Source organism: Carettochelys insculpta, chromosome 22, assembly GCF_033958435.1.
Source record: "Carettochelys insculpta isolate YL-2023 chromosome 22, ASM3395843v1, whole genome shotgun sequence".
Classification (NCBI taxonomy): Eukaryota; Metazoa; Chordata; order Testudines; family Carettochelyidae; genus Carettochelys; species Carettochelys insculpta.
The window spans coordinates 2,095,909-2,113,125 of NC_134158.1; the positions used below are offsets into that span (position 1 = coordinate 2,095,909).

General features: G+C 53.9%; 1 protein-coding gene and 1 pseudogene across 1 annotated transcript; one reads left to right on the plus strand and one right to left on the minus strand.

Annotated features, from left to right (window-relative positions):
* Positions 1-1,930: 1,930 nt before the first annotated feature.
* Positions 1,931-8,868, minus strand: LOC142024807 (uncharacterized). The gene is given in 2 exon segments (XM_075017051.1): positions 1,931-4,046; positions 8,813-8,868. Coding segments are annotated over 2 exon segments (1,695 nt in total). The 5' UTR covers positions 8,847-8,868; the 3' UTR covers positions 1,931-2,385.
* A 4,577-nt stretch (positions 8,869-13,445) lies between these two features.
* On the plus strand, positions 13,446-13,619 carry LOC142025343 (U2 spliceosomal RNA; annotated as a pseudogene).
* The last annotated feature ends 3,598 nt before the right edge of the window (positions 13,620-17,217 follow it).

Genomic DNA, 17,217 nt, shown 5'->3' on the forward strand with positions numbered 1-17,217 from the left:
TGAGGGTATAAAATACAAGCGTGAGCTGCATCAAGCAGCCTTGCTGGACTTGGTTTTACTAGTATCCAGTTTGGCTCATCTGTTGCCTTACTGAATTCAATAAAGCTGAATGTGAGCCACCTAAACACAGAAAAGTCTTGTACTTCAACAGGCTCCTCAAGGAAGTCATTTTGAGGCACTTGGAGGAGGGGAGAGTGATCAGAAATAGTCAGCATGGATTCATAAAGGGCAAGTCATGCCTGACCAACCTGATTAGTTTCTAAGATGAGAAAACTGGCTCTGTGGATAGGGGAAAATCAATGGATGTGATTTATCTTGATTTTAGCAAAGCTTTTGATATGGGCTTCCGCAATATTCTTGTCAGCAAATTAAGGAATGTGGATTGGATAAATGGATGGTAAGATGGATAGAATGCTGGCCAGAAGGTCGGGTCCAGTGGGTAGTGATCAACAGCTTGATGTCAGGATGGCGGTCGGTTTCAAGTGGAGTTCCCCAAGGTTCGGTTCTGGGTCTGTTCTGTTCAACATATTTATCAATAACCTGGATGAGGGGCTGGACTGCACCCTCAGCAAATTTGCGGATGACACTAAGCGAGGGGGAGAGGTAGATAGGCTGGAGGGTAGGGACAGGGTCCACAGTGACTTAGATAAACTGGAAGACTGGGCCACAAGAAATCTGATGAGGTTCAATAAGGACAAGTGCAGAGTCCTTCACTTGGACTGGAAGAATCCCAAGCATTATTACAGGCTGGGGTCAGACTGGCTTAGTAGTAGCTCTGCAGAAAAGGACCTGGGAGCTGTCGTGGATGAGAAGCTGGACATGAGTCAACACTGTGCTGCTGTAGCCAAGAAGGCGAATGGCATCAAGAGGAGCGTTGCCAGTAGATCCAGAGAAGTGATTATTCCTCTTTATTTGGCTTTGGTGAGGCCACATCTGGAGTACTGTGTCCTGTTCTGGGCCCCAAAATAAAGGAAGGACATGGACACACTGGAGAGGGTCCAGCAAAGGTTGACCAAAATAATTCGGGGGCTGGAGCATATGACCTATGAAGAAAGGTTGAGGCAGTTGGGTCTGTTTAGTCTGCAGAAGAGAAGACTGAGGGGGGACTTGATAACAGCCTTCAACTTACTGAAGGGAGGTTGCAAAGAGGCTGGAGAAAGGCTGTTCCCCATGGTCACCGATGGCAGAACACGGATCAATGGTCTTAAGTTGCGGTTGGGAAGGTCCAGGTTGAACATTAGGAAAAACTTTTTCACTAGGAGGGTGGTGAAGCATTGGAATCGTCTACGCAGGGAAGTAGTGGAGTCTCCATCCCGGAGGTGTTTGAGTCTCGCCTCAACAGAGCACTGGCAGGGCTGATCTGATGGGTTTGGTCCTGCCTTGGGCAGGGGGTGGACTTGATGTCTTTTTAGGTCTCTTCCAGCTCTATTGTTCTATGATTCTATGATCACATAGAAAACAGACAACCACCACACAAGAAAGGGGTTGGCTGGGGATGCACCCTCAGCCCCACCGAGGCCTGTCCCAGCCGTGAGCATCCCACCTCCAGATGCCCTTGGGGACAGCTGCAGCTCCCTCCCCTCTAAGTTTGTACAGGGACATGGTTGGCTGTTCCCCTCCACCAGGGAGTGAGGAGAAAGTGCACATTTGCTGCATTCCTCTCTGGCTGGGCAGTACAGCGGACTGATGACCCTGGCCCTGCCCCAGGTGGGGGACATACACCGGTCCCCTGGGTGTACCTGCTGGAGCTGCAGCAGCCAAGTAGAGATGGATCTCATTTGGGCCCAAAGCTGCTGCGGTGACAGTGGGCTAGGACAATGGTCTCTCTCCAGAGTCCCCATGCACTGACCCCCTCCTCTCCAGACACACCTAGAGCAACAACTCAAGTGAAGCATTTTCAATTTATTTAATTAAAAAAAGACAACAAAAATTCATCAAGTTGAGGTTCCGAACAAACTCCAGCGTGTCCAGTTTTTATAAAGGAGCAGAGGTTAATGTAGGAAGGAGTAGACTTTATTTTAGTTCCTTGAATGGCTCCATAACACCACACCCTTGAGGAATGAGAAGCATTGTGGTAGTTCATGGGGTTCTCACTGACTTTTTTTGCCCAGTGGCCCAGCTTCAAAAATAGTGACAAAGAGAGTTACCGGATTTCTCTCCTGTGTGAATTCTCTGATGATCAATAATGTCCAAGCAGCCACTGAAGGTTACCCATGTGAGTGCAGTCATTGGGTTTCTCTCTTCTGTGAGCTCTCTGATGATTGACAAGGCGCGAGTGTTCCCGAAACTTGTCCCACACACAGAACAGCTGAAAGGTTCCTCTTTGCTCTGGGTTCTCTGATCTGTAAGATTTGAGAGCTGACAAAAGCTTTTCCCACAGTCAGATCAGCTGAAAGGTTTCCCTCCAGTGTGGGTTCTCTGATGACGAATAAGATTTGAGAGCTGACAAAAGCTTTTCCCACAGTTGGAGCAGGTGAAGGATTTCTGTCCTGTGTGGGTTCTCCTATGTTTAACAAGGTTTGACCTCTGTGTGAACCTTTTCCCACAGTCACAGCAGCTATAAGGTCTCTCTCCTGTGTGGATTCTGCAATGACTTTTTAGACTTGAGGAGCATGAGAAGCTTCTCCCACAGTCAGAGCAGTGGAAGGGTTTCTCTCCAGTGTGGGTTCTCTGATGATATATAAGATCTGAGCGCCGACGAAAGCTTTTCCCACAAACAGAGCAGTTGAAGGGTTTCTCTCCTGTGTGGATTCTGTGATGAGCAACAAGGTTTGACTTCTCACCAAAGCTTTCCCCACACTCAGAGCAGATGAAGGGTTTCTCTCCTGTGTGGCTTCTCCTATGATTAACAAGGTTTGACCTATTTCTGAACCTTTTGCCACAGTCAGGGCAGTTATAAGGTCTCTCCTCTGTGTGGATTCTGCAGTGACTTTTAAGGCTTGAGTGCCATAAGAAGCTTTTGCCACAGTCAGAGCAGCAGAAGGGTTTGTCCCCCGTGTGGGTTTTCTGATGCTGAACAAGATATGAGTGTTGACTGAAACTTTTCCCGCAATCAGAGCAGAGAAAGGGTTTTCCCCGGGTGTGGATTCTCAGATGTTGATCAAGGCCAGAAACATCACTGAAGCATCTCCCGCACTCAGAGCAGTTGAAGGGTTTCTCCTCTCTGTGGATACTCTGATGTCTGACCAGGTTTGCACTCCTGTTGAAGCTTTTCCCACAGGCAGTACAGTGATAGGGTTTCTCTCGTCTGTGAATCATCTGATGAGTGTGAAGGTTTCAGTGTTGCCGAAAGCTTTTCCCACAGTCAGAGCAGTGGAAGGGTTTCTCTCCTGTGTGGGTCCTCTGATGAGCAATAAGAGCTGAGCGCCAACAAAAGCTTTTCCCACAGTCAGAGCAGCTGAAGGGTCTCTCTCCTGTGTGGATTCTCTGATGAGCAACAAGGCTTGGCCTCCGACGAAAGCTTTTCCCACACTCAGAGCAGTTGAAGGGTTTCTCTCCTGTGTGAATTCTCCTATGATTAACAAGGTGTGACCTGTGTCTGAACCTTTTCCCACAGTCAGAGCAGTTATAAGGTCTCTCTCCTGTGTGGGTGATGCAATGACTTTTAAGACTTGAGGACCATGAGAAGCTTTTCCCACAGTCAGAGCAGTGGAAGGGTTTCTCTCCAGTGTGGGTTCTCTGATGATTAATAAGACCTGAGTGCAGCTGGAAGCTTCTCCCACAGTCAGGGCAGATATTGGGCTTCTCTCCTGTGTGGATGTTACAATGACTGTTAAGACTGAAGCTTTTCCCACAGGTTTTCTGTTGTTCGCTCTCTTTAGTGTTTCTCACACCTCTGCTTCCATGGCTGGAGTTATCCTGCCCCTCCCCTGCATGGTTTCCCTGCTGCCTTTCTGGGCTACGCTGACTCTCACAGGTCTCTCTGTGCTCAGGACTCTGAGAAACACGACCTTCAGAGCTTCCCAGGAACATCCCACAGGAGGCCACTTGCTCTGGTTCTTCCAGCTGAAGATTCTCCTCGTCATTCTTGAGCAGCATCACCTCACCTGCTGGGACACAGAGAGAACCAGACAGTGTCACTCTGTGCACTGAGCTGAAAGAAAAACTCAGAAAGGGAACAGAAAAGGGGGAACGCAGCCAACAGCTGATGGAAAGATTGAAATAACGTGAACTGAGCTGCTCCTCCGTCCTCACAACCCTTCCCCAGAGGAGGGACCCCAGCCCTGCTCCCACCCTCTGGCTGGAGCTGATGACAGGCTGAAGGGTCAGTCCATCTGGATGAAAAAGCCCAAGTGACATCTCGGAGAACACGGAAATCGGTTTCTGAGTCACTTTAGCTCACTGCTCACCTGTGTGTGGGGCACTGATGATCTCCCCTTTCTCAGCGCCCTGGAGATCTGGGACCCACAGCGCCTCCCCTCGCTCCACCCAGGAGATCACATCAGCTTTGGGAAATCCTGCTGCACTCACAAGGGTACAACTCAGCCTCCCTTCTTGACCTGCTCCATCTCCCACATCCCAGGGCAGGACAGGGCCACTCAACTCAAACAAGACACTCGATTTGGGTTTGTTTTTGTGGATAAAACTAACACAGCTATGCCCAATGCCTGGCACCAGGCAGGCCCCGAATTTAGCCACGTGGAGCGGGAATCCATCAAACCCATGAGAGAACCTGCACAGATACAGACACCATCTTCCTCGCCAAGTGCAAATGGATGGACGTCCCACCGAACGGACTGAAGGTGAAACACTCACTGCAACCGACACACTGCAGGGACTGTGTCGAGAGATTGGTCACACACTCCTACAGACCTGAGGAACCACCTGTTCAGCTTCCTGTGCAGCGAACAGGGAAACATCACAAGGAGCTCTCAACTCTGGAGACTCTCCTAAAAAAACAACCTTCCACAAAAACGCCCAGGTGGCTGGACTTTACTGAAAGGAGACAGGAGAGTTACAGCCCACACTGCTCTTCTCTGCAGGACTGTAAACTCTCTAACCTCCTACTTGCCGCATGGGGCCACAGTAGTGGTGCCTTTAACTCACCCAGCAACATTGTCAATCTATCCAACTACACACACAGCCTGGCAGAGGAGTCTGTGCTATCTAAGAGATTCTCTTTGTGCCCCACCAGCCCCACAACATGACACAGTTCTGTGGGGATCTGGAACCCTGCCCCAGTTTTGCCAGGAATACTTTCAACAAGACTCTGAACAGCCCTACAGGCACCATCACACCTCGAGTACAAGAAGAAGAATTCTGCATGGAATCCTTCCTGGCAATCAAAACGACAGACTGGATCTATACCTAGAGCGCTTCCGCTTCTGTGCGCAGGCAGAAATTGTGGCAAAGTGACATTGCTTATCCCATGACCTCAGCCGTGTGGAATGCAATGTCACCCACAGCCTCAGAAACAGCTCTGGCGCTGTCATCCAAGAGGCTGGCAAAGGAGCTGCTGTTGTCATCATGAATAGGTCAGACCATGAAAAGGAGACTCCCAGGCAGCTCTCCAATACCACCTTCTACAGGCTACTGTCCTCTGATCCCCCTGAGCAGCACACACAGAAACTGCACCGTCTTCTCAAGACACTCCTGACAAAAGCGCAGGAACAGATCTGCACAGACACACCCCAGAGCCCCAAGATCCATAAAATCTCGACATTCTGGAGGCACCATCAGCTCAGGCATTGGCACTCTCATTGCAGCCTTGTCCAGCTATGGGGACTCTCGACTCAGACCTTATTGTACCAGCACTCCTAGCTATCTTTGAAACACCACCGACTTCCTCAGGAAACTGCTGTGCACTGGTGATCTTCCTGAAACCACCATCCTGGCCACCACGGATGTCGAGGTCCCTTTCACAAAAATACCCACGTGAAGATGGACTTCAAGCCGTTTGGAACAGTATCCCTGATGATGCCACAGCACAAGTGGTGGTGGAGCTTTGTGACTTTGTCCTCACCCACAAGTACTTCAGATTTGAGGACAATTTATACCTTCAAATCAGTGGCACTGCAATGGGCACCTGCCTGGCCCCACACTGTGCCAACATGTTTATGGCTGACCTGGAACAACGTCCTCAGCTCTCGACCCCTGGCGCCCCTCCTCTACTTGAGCCACATTCATGACATCATCATCGTCTGGACCCATAAGAAAGAGGCTCTTGAAGAGTTCACTGTGATTTTGACAGTTTCCAAACCACCCAGAACCTCAGCCTGGAACCGTCCACACAAGAGATCCACTTCCTGGACACTACTGTGAACATAAGTGATGGTCAGATTAACACAACCCTACACCAGAAACCCCAGGACCGCTATGCTACCTCCATGCCTCCAGCTTCCATCCAGGGCACACCACACGATCCACTGTTTACAGCCAAGCACTAAAGGTACAACCACGTTTGCTCCAATACCTCAGACAGAGACAAACACCTTCAAGACCTTTACCAAGCTCTCCTGAAACTACAACAGACGGACCGAGCCAGACGTGTACCCAGAAGCCACCTGCTACAAGACAGGCCCAGCAAAGAAAACAACAGAACACCACTGGCCATGAGCTGCAGCCCCCAACTAAAGCCACTCCAGTGCAACATCCATGACCTACAACCCATCCTGGACAATGATCCCTCACTCTCACAGACCTTGGGAGGCAGGGCTGTTCTTGTCTGCGGCCACCCTGCCAACCTTAAACAAATTCTCACCAGCAAGTATAGACCACAACACTGTAAATCACAAACCAAACCTTTCGACAAACCTCAGTGCCAACTCTACCCACCAATGACACCACCACACCTGCTAAACCGGGGTTGTGAGTTCAATCCTTGACGAGGCTATTTAGCAATTGGGGAAGTAGATGCCACAGACAGTGCTTGGTCCTGCCAAGAGGGCAGGGGACTGGACTTAGATAACCTCTCGAGGTCCCTTCCAGTTCTAGGAGACGCGTAACTCCACTTATATTTTAATTTTATTTGAACCAGCGGGGCTTATTCACCTGCACATCTAAACTGGACAGTCTCTACGTAAAAGAATAAATGGATGCAAATAAGATATCAGGAATGGTAACATACAAAACCTCCCGGGATGCTCAGGAGCAGATTTAAAAGTAGCCATCCTGCAATGCAAAAATGTCAAAAGCAGACCTCAAAGAGCAACTGCAGAGCTGCAGTTCACTTGCAAATGTGACACCATCCATTTAAGACTGAACAAAGACCAGGACCAGCTGGCCAAGTTGAAAAGGAGTTTCTCTACTCTGGCTGTTCACATCGCCACAACCTCCATGACTGAATTGCTCTCACTGACTCCGGCCTTCTTTTTGAGTGGGTCTCCCTCCTTTTCTTGTGCCTGTATATTTTTACTGACCTCTGGAATTTCCACGTGGTGCATGTGGTGAATTGGGCCTTTGCCCACAAAAGCTGATGCCCCAGAAAATCCGTTAGTCTATAAGGTGCCACAGGACTTCTCTGTGTTTTTGCTCGACTCAAAACGCGAGCTCTGTGAGGGCTGGTAGGGCCGAAACCGAGGCCCCAGGCAGGGCTCAGACTGCAGCTGCCACATGGCAGGTCACTAGAACTTGGAGAGAAAGGCTCTGGCAGAGCTCTGGCTCCACAAGAGCTCTGTCCTCAAAGCTCCTGGCTGGGGCCTGGTTCCTCTGGCTCTTTGGCTCTGATGCGCTACTTGAATCAGCAGGAGGCAGAGGAAGTTGTCTGAGCAGTGAGGTGAGTCCTGGGCTGGCTGCTTCAGATCCTGCCCAGGCTCCTGCTCTGCGGCCCCTGCCTGCCTGTTGCTGGGTGGGCCCTACCAGCGACCCACAAGAGCTGCTGCTCCTGCAGCCAGCCATGGCGGTGTGTGGCTGTGCTGCTCTCTGGGGGATGTGGCTGTTATTGCAGCTGGGCACCCCCTCAACTGCCTCAGTTCTACTCTGCCAGCAGCAGCTTCTCTGCGTGATTTGACACTTTCCTCCTGCAGCACAGGCTTGCTGCTGACTCACTTTCCAGCTGCACACGGTGCTGTTTCCCTTGGTGCAGGAAGGCAACTGGCAGAAGTGCGGCTGGAGGGGTTAGTTATAGCCCCCCTCTCTGCCTCTCCTGCAAACTCCTGTTGAGATTCGAGCTGAGATTCGAGCTGAGCTTTTGCCTTCACAACGTGACTACTCACGGCCTAGGTTTAGCCCCACTCGGTGTCACATGACCTAACTGGGCACCTCCCAACCATCTTCAAAACCCCCCAATATCGATGAAGGCTGAGGACGCTGGATGAGGTGTGTTATGAGACCTACGGGGAGTGACACTGAATCCCAACTCAGGCACATGTTACTCGTAACTGGTTTGTCCTGTGTCTGGTTCCCACCAGTGACTCCCAAGAAAGCAATCTACTGTACATGGGAGAGCTGGTGCGCCTGTGTGGAAGTTTGTGTTTCATTATTCAAGAACTCGCCCTAAATGGTAAAAGCCAGCAGGGGTGCAGCAAACTGGCCCCAGGGGTACCCTGCAGGGACTCAGAGCAACCGGACCCAGCCCTACAGCTCTGGTACCCGCCGCTCCTGCCAGCGCCCCTCCACTCACACCTCCAGACAAGGCAGATGGTGGGAAGCACATGGAGACCTGGGCTGTGGGAAGAGCAGCATCACTGCCATGTTCCTGAACCTGCTTCCCCTGGGAGGGGCTGTGGAGGGAACAGTCTCTCACAGGGGACCCAGTGATTCCTGGGGCTCACACTCCTGACATTGGGAACAGGGAGTGACCCTGAACCAAAGCCAACCCAGCTGCTGCGAAGCCCACACAGCCTGTGACACCCCCGGGGACAGGACTCCTCACCCAGCCAGCGCACGGTCTGGTAATTCTCCTGCATCACCTCCCTGTAGAGGGCTCTCTGCCCCGGGGCCAGCAGCCCCCATTCCTCCTGGGAGAAACACACAGCCACCTCCTCCAAGGTCACCTTCTCCGCCACCGCCATGTCCTCGCTCTGTCTCTGCAGGTCCGGGGCTGCGCTGGAGCCAGACATGGGGGCTCTGCACCTGGCAGGGGAAAAGCGCAATGGAGACACTTCAGACGGGGCTGGAAGCCGCTCCGCATCCCCCGGCTCCCCACACTCGCTCCCTGGGGCACACGCGCTGCACACGCACATTTGGGGAAACGCTCGAGTCTCACAGAACCGCCTCGCACAAGTCAGATCCCAAATCCGTCCTCGTTTCTCTCCGGACGCGGCCTGAGCCCCAGCACTGCTGCGCACTGGAGTGTGTCCCACGGAAACGTCACGTGGTTAGTGACACCCCACGGGGACAAGCCCGGAGGAAGGGAGCAGCTGAAGGGACAATGAGGGTCACTGAACTGCACCGCAGGGGAGCACAGGCACCGTGCGACGAGCGCCCGGCCCCACTGGGGAACCGGGGGGTGGGGGACACAAGCCCACCCAGAGCTCTCAGATCCCCTGCGGGGGGGGGGGTGCAATGGACTCAGGGCCCCAAATCACTGAGGGGGACAAGGGAGAAGAAAACCAGGGGGGGGCAGAGGCCCTGGGGCGAAAACAAGGGAGCTGGGGGAGAACCGAGCACAGAGCCCCCAGCACCCACTGGTCCCTGCGGGGTGCAGAGCCCGCGGGCGCCGCCCGGAGACTCCGCCTGGAGGTGCGAGTGGAGCCAGGAGCGAAAACCGGCCCCGAGTCACAGCCCCCCCCGGGCGCCCCCGCCCCCTCCCCGGGCGCCCCGGAGCCGGGCGGGGGCGAGTGCGGGGCGCTGGGGCGGCGCCTCTTTGCTCCCCGCGGGGCCCAGCGCCGCGAGCCGCCGCAGCAGGAGGCGAACCAGGCGCCGCTGCCGGAGAACGGGGCGGCCCGGCCGGGACCAGGGGAGGGGCTGGGGCGGGGGGGCCCCGCACGGAGCGTCCGAGAGACAAACGGGGGGGGGCGGAGCCACTTCCCGGCCCGGCCGGGCCCCCCCTCACCTGGCGGCGGCTCCCAGCTGAGGCGGGGGGGGCCAACCTCCGGGCAGCGGCAGGAAACTGGCTCCTAGGAAATGACGTCCTGAAAGGAGAAGGTGAAGGACGTAGAGGAAGTGACGCAGGAGGGAGGGGGTGAGAGGGGAAGTGACGCAAGGGTGAGGCAGGGGCGGGCTGCGGTGGGGGCAGATGTGGGTGGGGTTTGTCCCACTCACAGGCTGTGCGGGTAAAACTGTCCGGAGCAGGCGGCTGCCCCCGGCCTGGCTCTGCGCCTGCGGGAGACGGATCAGTGGCCGCTCGTAGCTCCAGCGACATCCACCCCCCCGACCGCGGGCTGCGTCAGGGGCGAGCAGCAGTTGGGAAGGGGTCCCTGCATCGAACCTGCCAAGGGCTCGTCCTGTGTGTCCCGCCTCTTCCCGCCCCCCGCTCCCATTGGCCGAGCTGCCTGTCAGCCCTGTCCCCCACTCCCATTGGCCGAGCTGCCTGTCAGCCCTGCCCCGCTCCGCTCCCATTGGCTGAGCTGCCCAGCTCGAGTTCTTCGCCCGGCTCCGCACTGGTCTCCCGCCGCGCATCGCTGTTGCTCTGAGTCATTCCTGCCCTTCACCCCGCCCCGCCCCAGCGCTGCGCGCAGCCTCCCCACAGCCGCAGAGGGGAGCGAGTCTGTGCTGGCCCCGCCCCTCGCCCCGGCCCGGTCCCGCCCCCTCGCCCCGTCAGTCCGGCCCCAGCAGCTCGTCCCGGCCCGTGTCTGTGGTTGCCCCGCGGGAGTTTGTTCTGTGCCCCACGTGGTCCCCAGGAGGGCAGATTTCCTGGGCTGGGGTCAGTTCCCCTCCGGGCCCCTTCCTCCCCCCCTCCCGCCCCCAGCCCGGATTGCCCGTGTCAGGGGCGGCTCTTCTCTCCGCCCGCCCGCCCGCAGCCGGGGGCGCTGTCACCGGGCACCGCTTGGGGGCGTCTTGTGCCCCGACCCTCGCAGCGGCCCCGCTTTGTACCTGTCCCAGTGCGGAGACCCCCGTGTGTGAAACCCCCTTTTCAGTTCCCAGCCCCTGTCCGTCCCTGACACACACCCGCGTCCTGCAGCGCTGGGAAGAGTCACACGTGTGGGGGGTGCGGCGGCGGGAACGCAACGCTGCTGCAGGCTGGGAGGGGTGTGTCTGCCAGAGCTCATCTGCATGGGAATGCAAAGGGCGCGTGTGTGACACCTGCCAGGCAAAGCCTCGTGGGGAGCGAGTCAGCCCTGAGATCTGCTCCCTTGTAAACACCTCGTTGTGAAACCACAATTTATGCTGACACTCAGTGTGGGAGCTGTGAGACCTCCCCAAGGCTCTGGGTTGTTGTGGGGGACAGGGCAGTCGCCATCGCTGCATCAGACATTGATTACACGGGGCTCCCTGGTTTAAAGACTTGTAAGAAAAAACTGGAGGTGCAGTGGTTAAGCCAGCTTGGTGAGTACTTTGGCCTTCTAGCTCTAAGTCTGGCTTGCTTAGTCCTTCATCACTGTTGAAAAATAAACCTGGCTAGTAGGATGTTTATAAGAACCTATATGAGGTATACTAGAAGCTCTAATGCCAAAGCGGCAGCTGAGGCCATGCTGAACTAACATCGGAGAGTTCTGCCTTTGCGGGAGCCCAAGCAGTGGGGTTGGGAACCATGGTGGGTGGCTGGTAGGAGTGGTGGTGGATGACAGGGGGAGGCTGGTAGGAAGCCCCTCAGACGAGGGTGGGTGGCTTGTGGCAGCAAGGGGAGGCTGCAGACAAGTGGACAGCTGATACTGCCCTGGTAATGTATCTGTGGGCTTTGGGTTTGGGACTGCACTGCAGAAGGTACACCCTGTAACTGTGTGTATGGGGTAAAGGGCCAAGAGCCCCAGCAAGAGACTGGGTTCTACTGCATACGGGGATGGTAGCTGGGTAAAGGGGGTTTGTCTCTTCTTTGCTTAGATATACTGCATCTGTCACTGTAACCGCGGGGTAGGTTATGGTCATTAAACAAGCCATTTCTATCTCAGACTCTGTGCTTGCGAGGGGGGAGAACCGCCTTTCAGGCACCCCGCATGGGGGTGAAATTGTCCCAGGCCACTGGGTGGGGGCTCGAGCCGGTTGGTTGTATCCTTGACAGGAAAACCCCACAAGAGTTGAACCCGGCCCTTCTGGCAGGCATGTGGCATGAACAGAAGGTTTCCAAATTCTTTTGCTAGTCTTTAAAGTGCTACTTGACTGCTTTTTGTTTTGGTTCTGCAGTCCATCCAGGGTTAACAGCTCGATGGCGTCAGCACGCTGCAGCGAGGGGACAGGCTTCATGCAGATTAGGTGATCGCTTTGGGAGCGAAACAGCCACCACAGAGGCAGCTCGCAGGTCCGGTGGAATAACTCGTTTTAAAGCTGAATGATCAGGTGGGAGAGGTTTTGCTTTGAGCAGCTGGAAAGGAGCTGCAGGATGAAGAGAGCAGGTGTACTTGCCGATCTGTAAAGATCTTGTTGCAATGCTCACGTGTTGCATTCAGGTGAGTCGTCATGCCATCGAAAAGTGTCCAGATGGGTGGGCTGTGTAAAATTTTCACAAGATTGTATTGCTTTTCGGTGTTTTGCGGGCTCAGCTGAAGTATAGATCAAGAGATACTGACAGCTTTCTGCAGTCCGATAACATCGTGACGGATGAGGGGTCTAAGAAAGTTCTTATAGTGGATGTTACACTGTTCTTTGAGAACCGCATGCCGGGCTTCCGCGATGCCCGGGCCAAGAAACTGCGAAAGTATGTCCTATTGGCGGACGTCTTGCGGTCTCAGGGCTACTCGGTGGAGGTCCATGCGTTGCTCGTGGGGGTACTGGGTGCCTGGGACCCCTTGAATGATGAGGTCCTGGAAGTCTGCGAGGTCAGTCGCTATTATGCTCGAATGATGCGCAGGCTGATGGTGTCCGATGCCATTAGGTGGTTCCAGGGACATCTACACAGAGCATATCACGGGCCATCGCCAATATTCTGACAGCTGATTACCAAGCGCCTTTGTGTTTTCTTTTTTTTCCTTATTTTATCTATTTTTATTTTTTTCTCCTATTGTAATTTTTTTATTATTTAATTATTTTTTATTTCATTTTATTTAATTTTATTTTATTTTCCCTGTTACTTCATGGGTCGGGGAGTTTTATGTTCAAAGAGTTCTTTTTTCTCAGGGACTGGCCGATAAGCCAATATTGTTTATTGTCTAGTATCTGTAAAATACTCCCTTTTTTGATTTTCTGCTAGGGATGGGTATTGATCCAAAGGCCAATATCTTATATTGTCTGTTACTTTAAAGTATTTTCCCCTTTTTCTTCTCAGGGTAGGGATTGGTTAAAAGGCCGATATTTTATATTATCTCTTGTTTGTAACTGTGTTTTTTTGTCTATCTGAGACTAGTTGGGTTTCTTGTATAAGTACTAAGATGCTGTTTACTGTATATTAAGCTCCATAACCTGTTCTAGTTTCTCAGATGATATATCCCTGTGTATGGTAATTTGTTATGCTCCTTGCTGTACTTGAAACATTCCCTCAATAAAACTCATTTAATCTGTTCTTATCAGTTTAATATCTGATATGTTCTCTATCTGAGAACTGTATATTAAATGGATTTTTGGAACAGGGAGATGAAACGGGCTTGCTCCGTCCACTCCACGCATCGACCTGGTATTGCAGTGCTTCCAGGAGCGGTGCCCTTCCCTTTTGGGGAAATGCGTTTGGTGAAAAAATAGATTTTGAGTGTGAAGGTCTCGTTTTTCTGAATCAAAACCAGAGCTCTTAACATGCTGGCTTGTTCTAAGAATCATTTGCGCTTTTGCTTCCAGGTTGTGTTTTTATTTGCTGTGATCTTTGAAGTTACTATATAAATGGCTGCTTTAAGCATTATTCAGGAAGCGGTGAAATACGTGTTTAACATTTGGAATAATGACAGAAGCTCCTGGGTGACATGCCTGTTCGTTGTTTCAGACAATCTCCCAACCTTACGAGGTTTCTCACTAACAGCCCCAGTCTATAAACCCAGGAATAGCAGTCCTGGAACCTTTCCCTGCAACAAAGCCCGCTGCTCGCTTTCTCCACATCTCTTCTCTGGAAATACCCTCACTGGACCTAATCAGGTTACTCACAGAATCACGGGCACTTTCTCATGCTCCTCTACTAACATCATATATGCCAACAGTGCCCAGGTGCTTCGTATATTGGGCGGACTTCTAACTCCCTTAGACAAAGGGTCAATGGGCACAAAACAGACATCAAAACGCTCCAGATCCACAAACCAGTTAGTCAACATTTTCATGGCACGGGGCATTCTGTCGATGACCTCAAGGGATGTGTGTTGCAGAAAAGCAATTCTTGCTCCGCTTTGGAAAGAGAAACATCTGAACTGGCTTTTCTATTCAAATTCGGCACATTAACACATGGTTTCAATCATGATGGGAACTTTCTGAGTCACTATAGGGGCTTGTCTGCGTACTTGGCTCAATCTAATTCTTGGTCTTCCCCCCCCCGACCCCTCCGCTCTCTGATTTGCTCCCCTTGATTATCTTTTTCCGATTTGTCCTCCTTGCTTACCGTTTTGGTTCTCTGTGCCTTAAATCTTGAGTCTGTTCTGGTCTGGCTCTGGTCTGAAGAAGTGGGTCTGTCCCAGGAAAGCTCACCTAATAAACCATTTTGCTAGTCTTTAAAGTGCTACTTGACTGCTTTTTGTTTTGCTATTTATCATCTGTAAAAGCAGTCAAATGCATATTTAGCACCTCATTAGCAAGTGCGTGGCTGGGGCACTTTGGAATTGCAGCGCCGGTCTAGATGGGGGTCCTTTTCAAAAGAACCCCGGCAACTTCGAAATCCCCTTATTCCTATCAGCAAATTCAAATAAGGGGATTTCCACGTCTGGACCAGCTGCGCAGCGCGAGCCGCTGCAATTTCCAAGTGCTGCCCCCCACCCCGCCCCCCGCATTCTAAAGAGAGTCTCATTCGTAATCTTCAAAATGGCGATTTGCATGGACACTTTGAAGTTTTGGGCTAGTGTAGACATAGCCACTTTGTTTGATGTGACTCTGGATTTCTCCCCTTCCTACCGCTCTTCTGATGTGCCCACTTTGATTCCGATTTGTCAACCTTGATGACTACTTTTGGTTGTCTGTGCCTTAAATATTGAGTCTTATGGTCTGAAGATGTAGGTCTATTCCAGAAAAGCTCACCGCTTAATAAATTATTTTGTTAGCCTTTAAAATGCTCATAGACTGCTCTTTTTTTTGCAGAGAAAAGAATCCGTGTGTTTGTAAGAGGCAGGTCTGCTCTAGGTCAGCAGGCCTCCAGGGCTGGTGAAAGCAGAGGGCTGCAAGTCCCCTTCATCAGCACTCCCATGATAAAAATTGTTCCAGCCCCCCTGGCCAGACCTGGTTTGGTTAACCATTAAGAACAGATTGAAACTTTTTGATTGTGCAGGTTTAAGACAAAGAGGAGACGCAACTGAAGACAGTTGGCAGTTTTTCCATGGGGCCTAAAAGGGCCTAAAAGCAAGCAAGCTGCACCCCTGTAGTATAAAACTCTTTCAGTTCTGTGTAATGTTCACCTGTATCTGACATTGAATTCAGTGTGATGGTTTTGAAATTAACTTGCTGTTCAGTCTCAGTACTGATTGTATCTGTGCTAATGAAAGCTCCTTGTTGTGTGAGTGAGAATGGATGCTGTACCTATGCGAGACTGTCACCAGACGTTCCAGGAAGCGATCAGGACAGACCCTTCGTGCTGCAGATCATTACAAGGTGAGCAGTGGGCAACTCTAAAGAAGGAGAGAGGCGGTGAGAAACACTCCTCAGTCAGCAGTAGCAGGCTGGGCCAATAGAAGACGAGCCTGTAGAGTGAGAGGGAAAAGGTGAGCGGTGGGCGCATTGCCACCTAGAAAGGCTGGCGCACTCTGGGATGAAGCGGGGCTTGGCCCACGAGAGCTTATGCTCCAGAATGTTAGTCTCTGAGGTGCCCCAGGACTTGTTGTTCTTACAGTGCACGGCAGGGCAGTCCCAAGGGGGTATTAACCCTGAGCGAAATGCAAGTCCCCTCTCTCATGCGCTCTGCTCCCGCTTGTCCCCCTCCCCGCCCCCGCTCCCCCCAGCTGTTGGTCACCCCTTGGGAACAAGGCTGGGATGTTGGCCCAGCTGAGTTGGTGCTTCCTCTGTAAAACCCGGGCTCAGACTCAGCCTTCCCGTTAACTTTTCCCAGGCACTTGTGGAATGAATTTGTTCCGTGCACCCCTCATGGGAAATGTGACACGTCCCCTCCATATCAGTAGTCTGACAAAGCGTGGGGGGGGTGAGGTCAAGGGGTTCGGCGTGTGGGAGGGGGGCTCAGGGCTGGTGCAGAGGGTTGGGGGTGAGGGTGCTGCCTGGGCGTGCGGGCTCTGGGGTGGAGCCAGGTCTGAAGGGCTTCGGGTGCCGGCTGGCTCCGGGCTACAGCAGAGAGGACCCCACCCCAGCTCTCCCCCCAACACAGCCCCCAGGCTGAGGCAGGGGGAGGCGCCACGTGGGGCTGGGCTGGGAGATCGGCATCCCTCCCCTGCCCTCAGTGGGTCTGGGGTTGGCGGGGGCTCCCCTGGGCCGGGGGGTTCCCCAGCTGCAGCAGGTCCCTGCCAGGCTGGGGCGCCTTTCCCCTGACAGCGGCAGGCTCGGGCCAGTTGGGTCCCGCAGCGCCCTGCTTGCAGGGGACGTCGCCCCAGGTGACCTCCGAGAGCAGCGTTCACCCCCAGCGGGGCTAAGCGGCGCCACGTGTCCCCCACCCCCGGGAGCAGCCCCAGCTCCTCGCCCCCGCCAGGAGGCCCGGCCCCGGCACAGCCCAGCGCCGAGCTCCCCGCACAGCGGCCAACGCCCCGTGAGCTCAGCGCCCAGGGAGGGGCTGGCCGGGGAGCCCCGTTGCTCCCGGAGCAGCAGCCGGGCGGGGCGGGGCACGTCCCCTTCGCGTCCCGCTCCCCCAGGCGCGCGGGAGCTGCAGGGGCGGCCCCAGCGCGGCAGCGGCGGAGGGCGCCGGGCTCGAAACTCGGCTCGGGGGAGCCCGCGGGCGCGGGCGGCTTTAGCGCGCCCCCTGGCGGCCGCAGGTGGTCACTGCCGGCAGGGAGCTGAAGCCACCGAAGCAGCCGCCCGGGCTGACCAGACCCTCCCAGCACCTGGTGTGACCCAGACATTTCCCGCCCCAGCGTGATCTGACCCAGAGCCCCTCCACCGCCTTCCAGCCTTGCCCGATCCAGACCCCCGCCCACAATGCATCCACCCCCCCCCCCGGCACCCCCCAGTCTGGTGTGAGCCAGG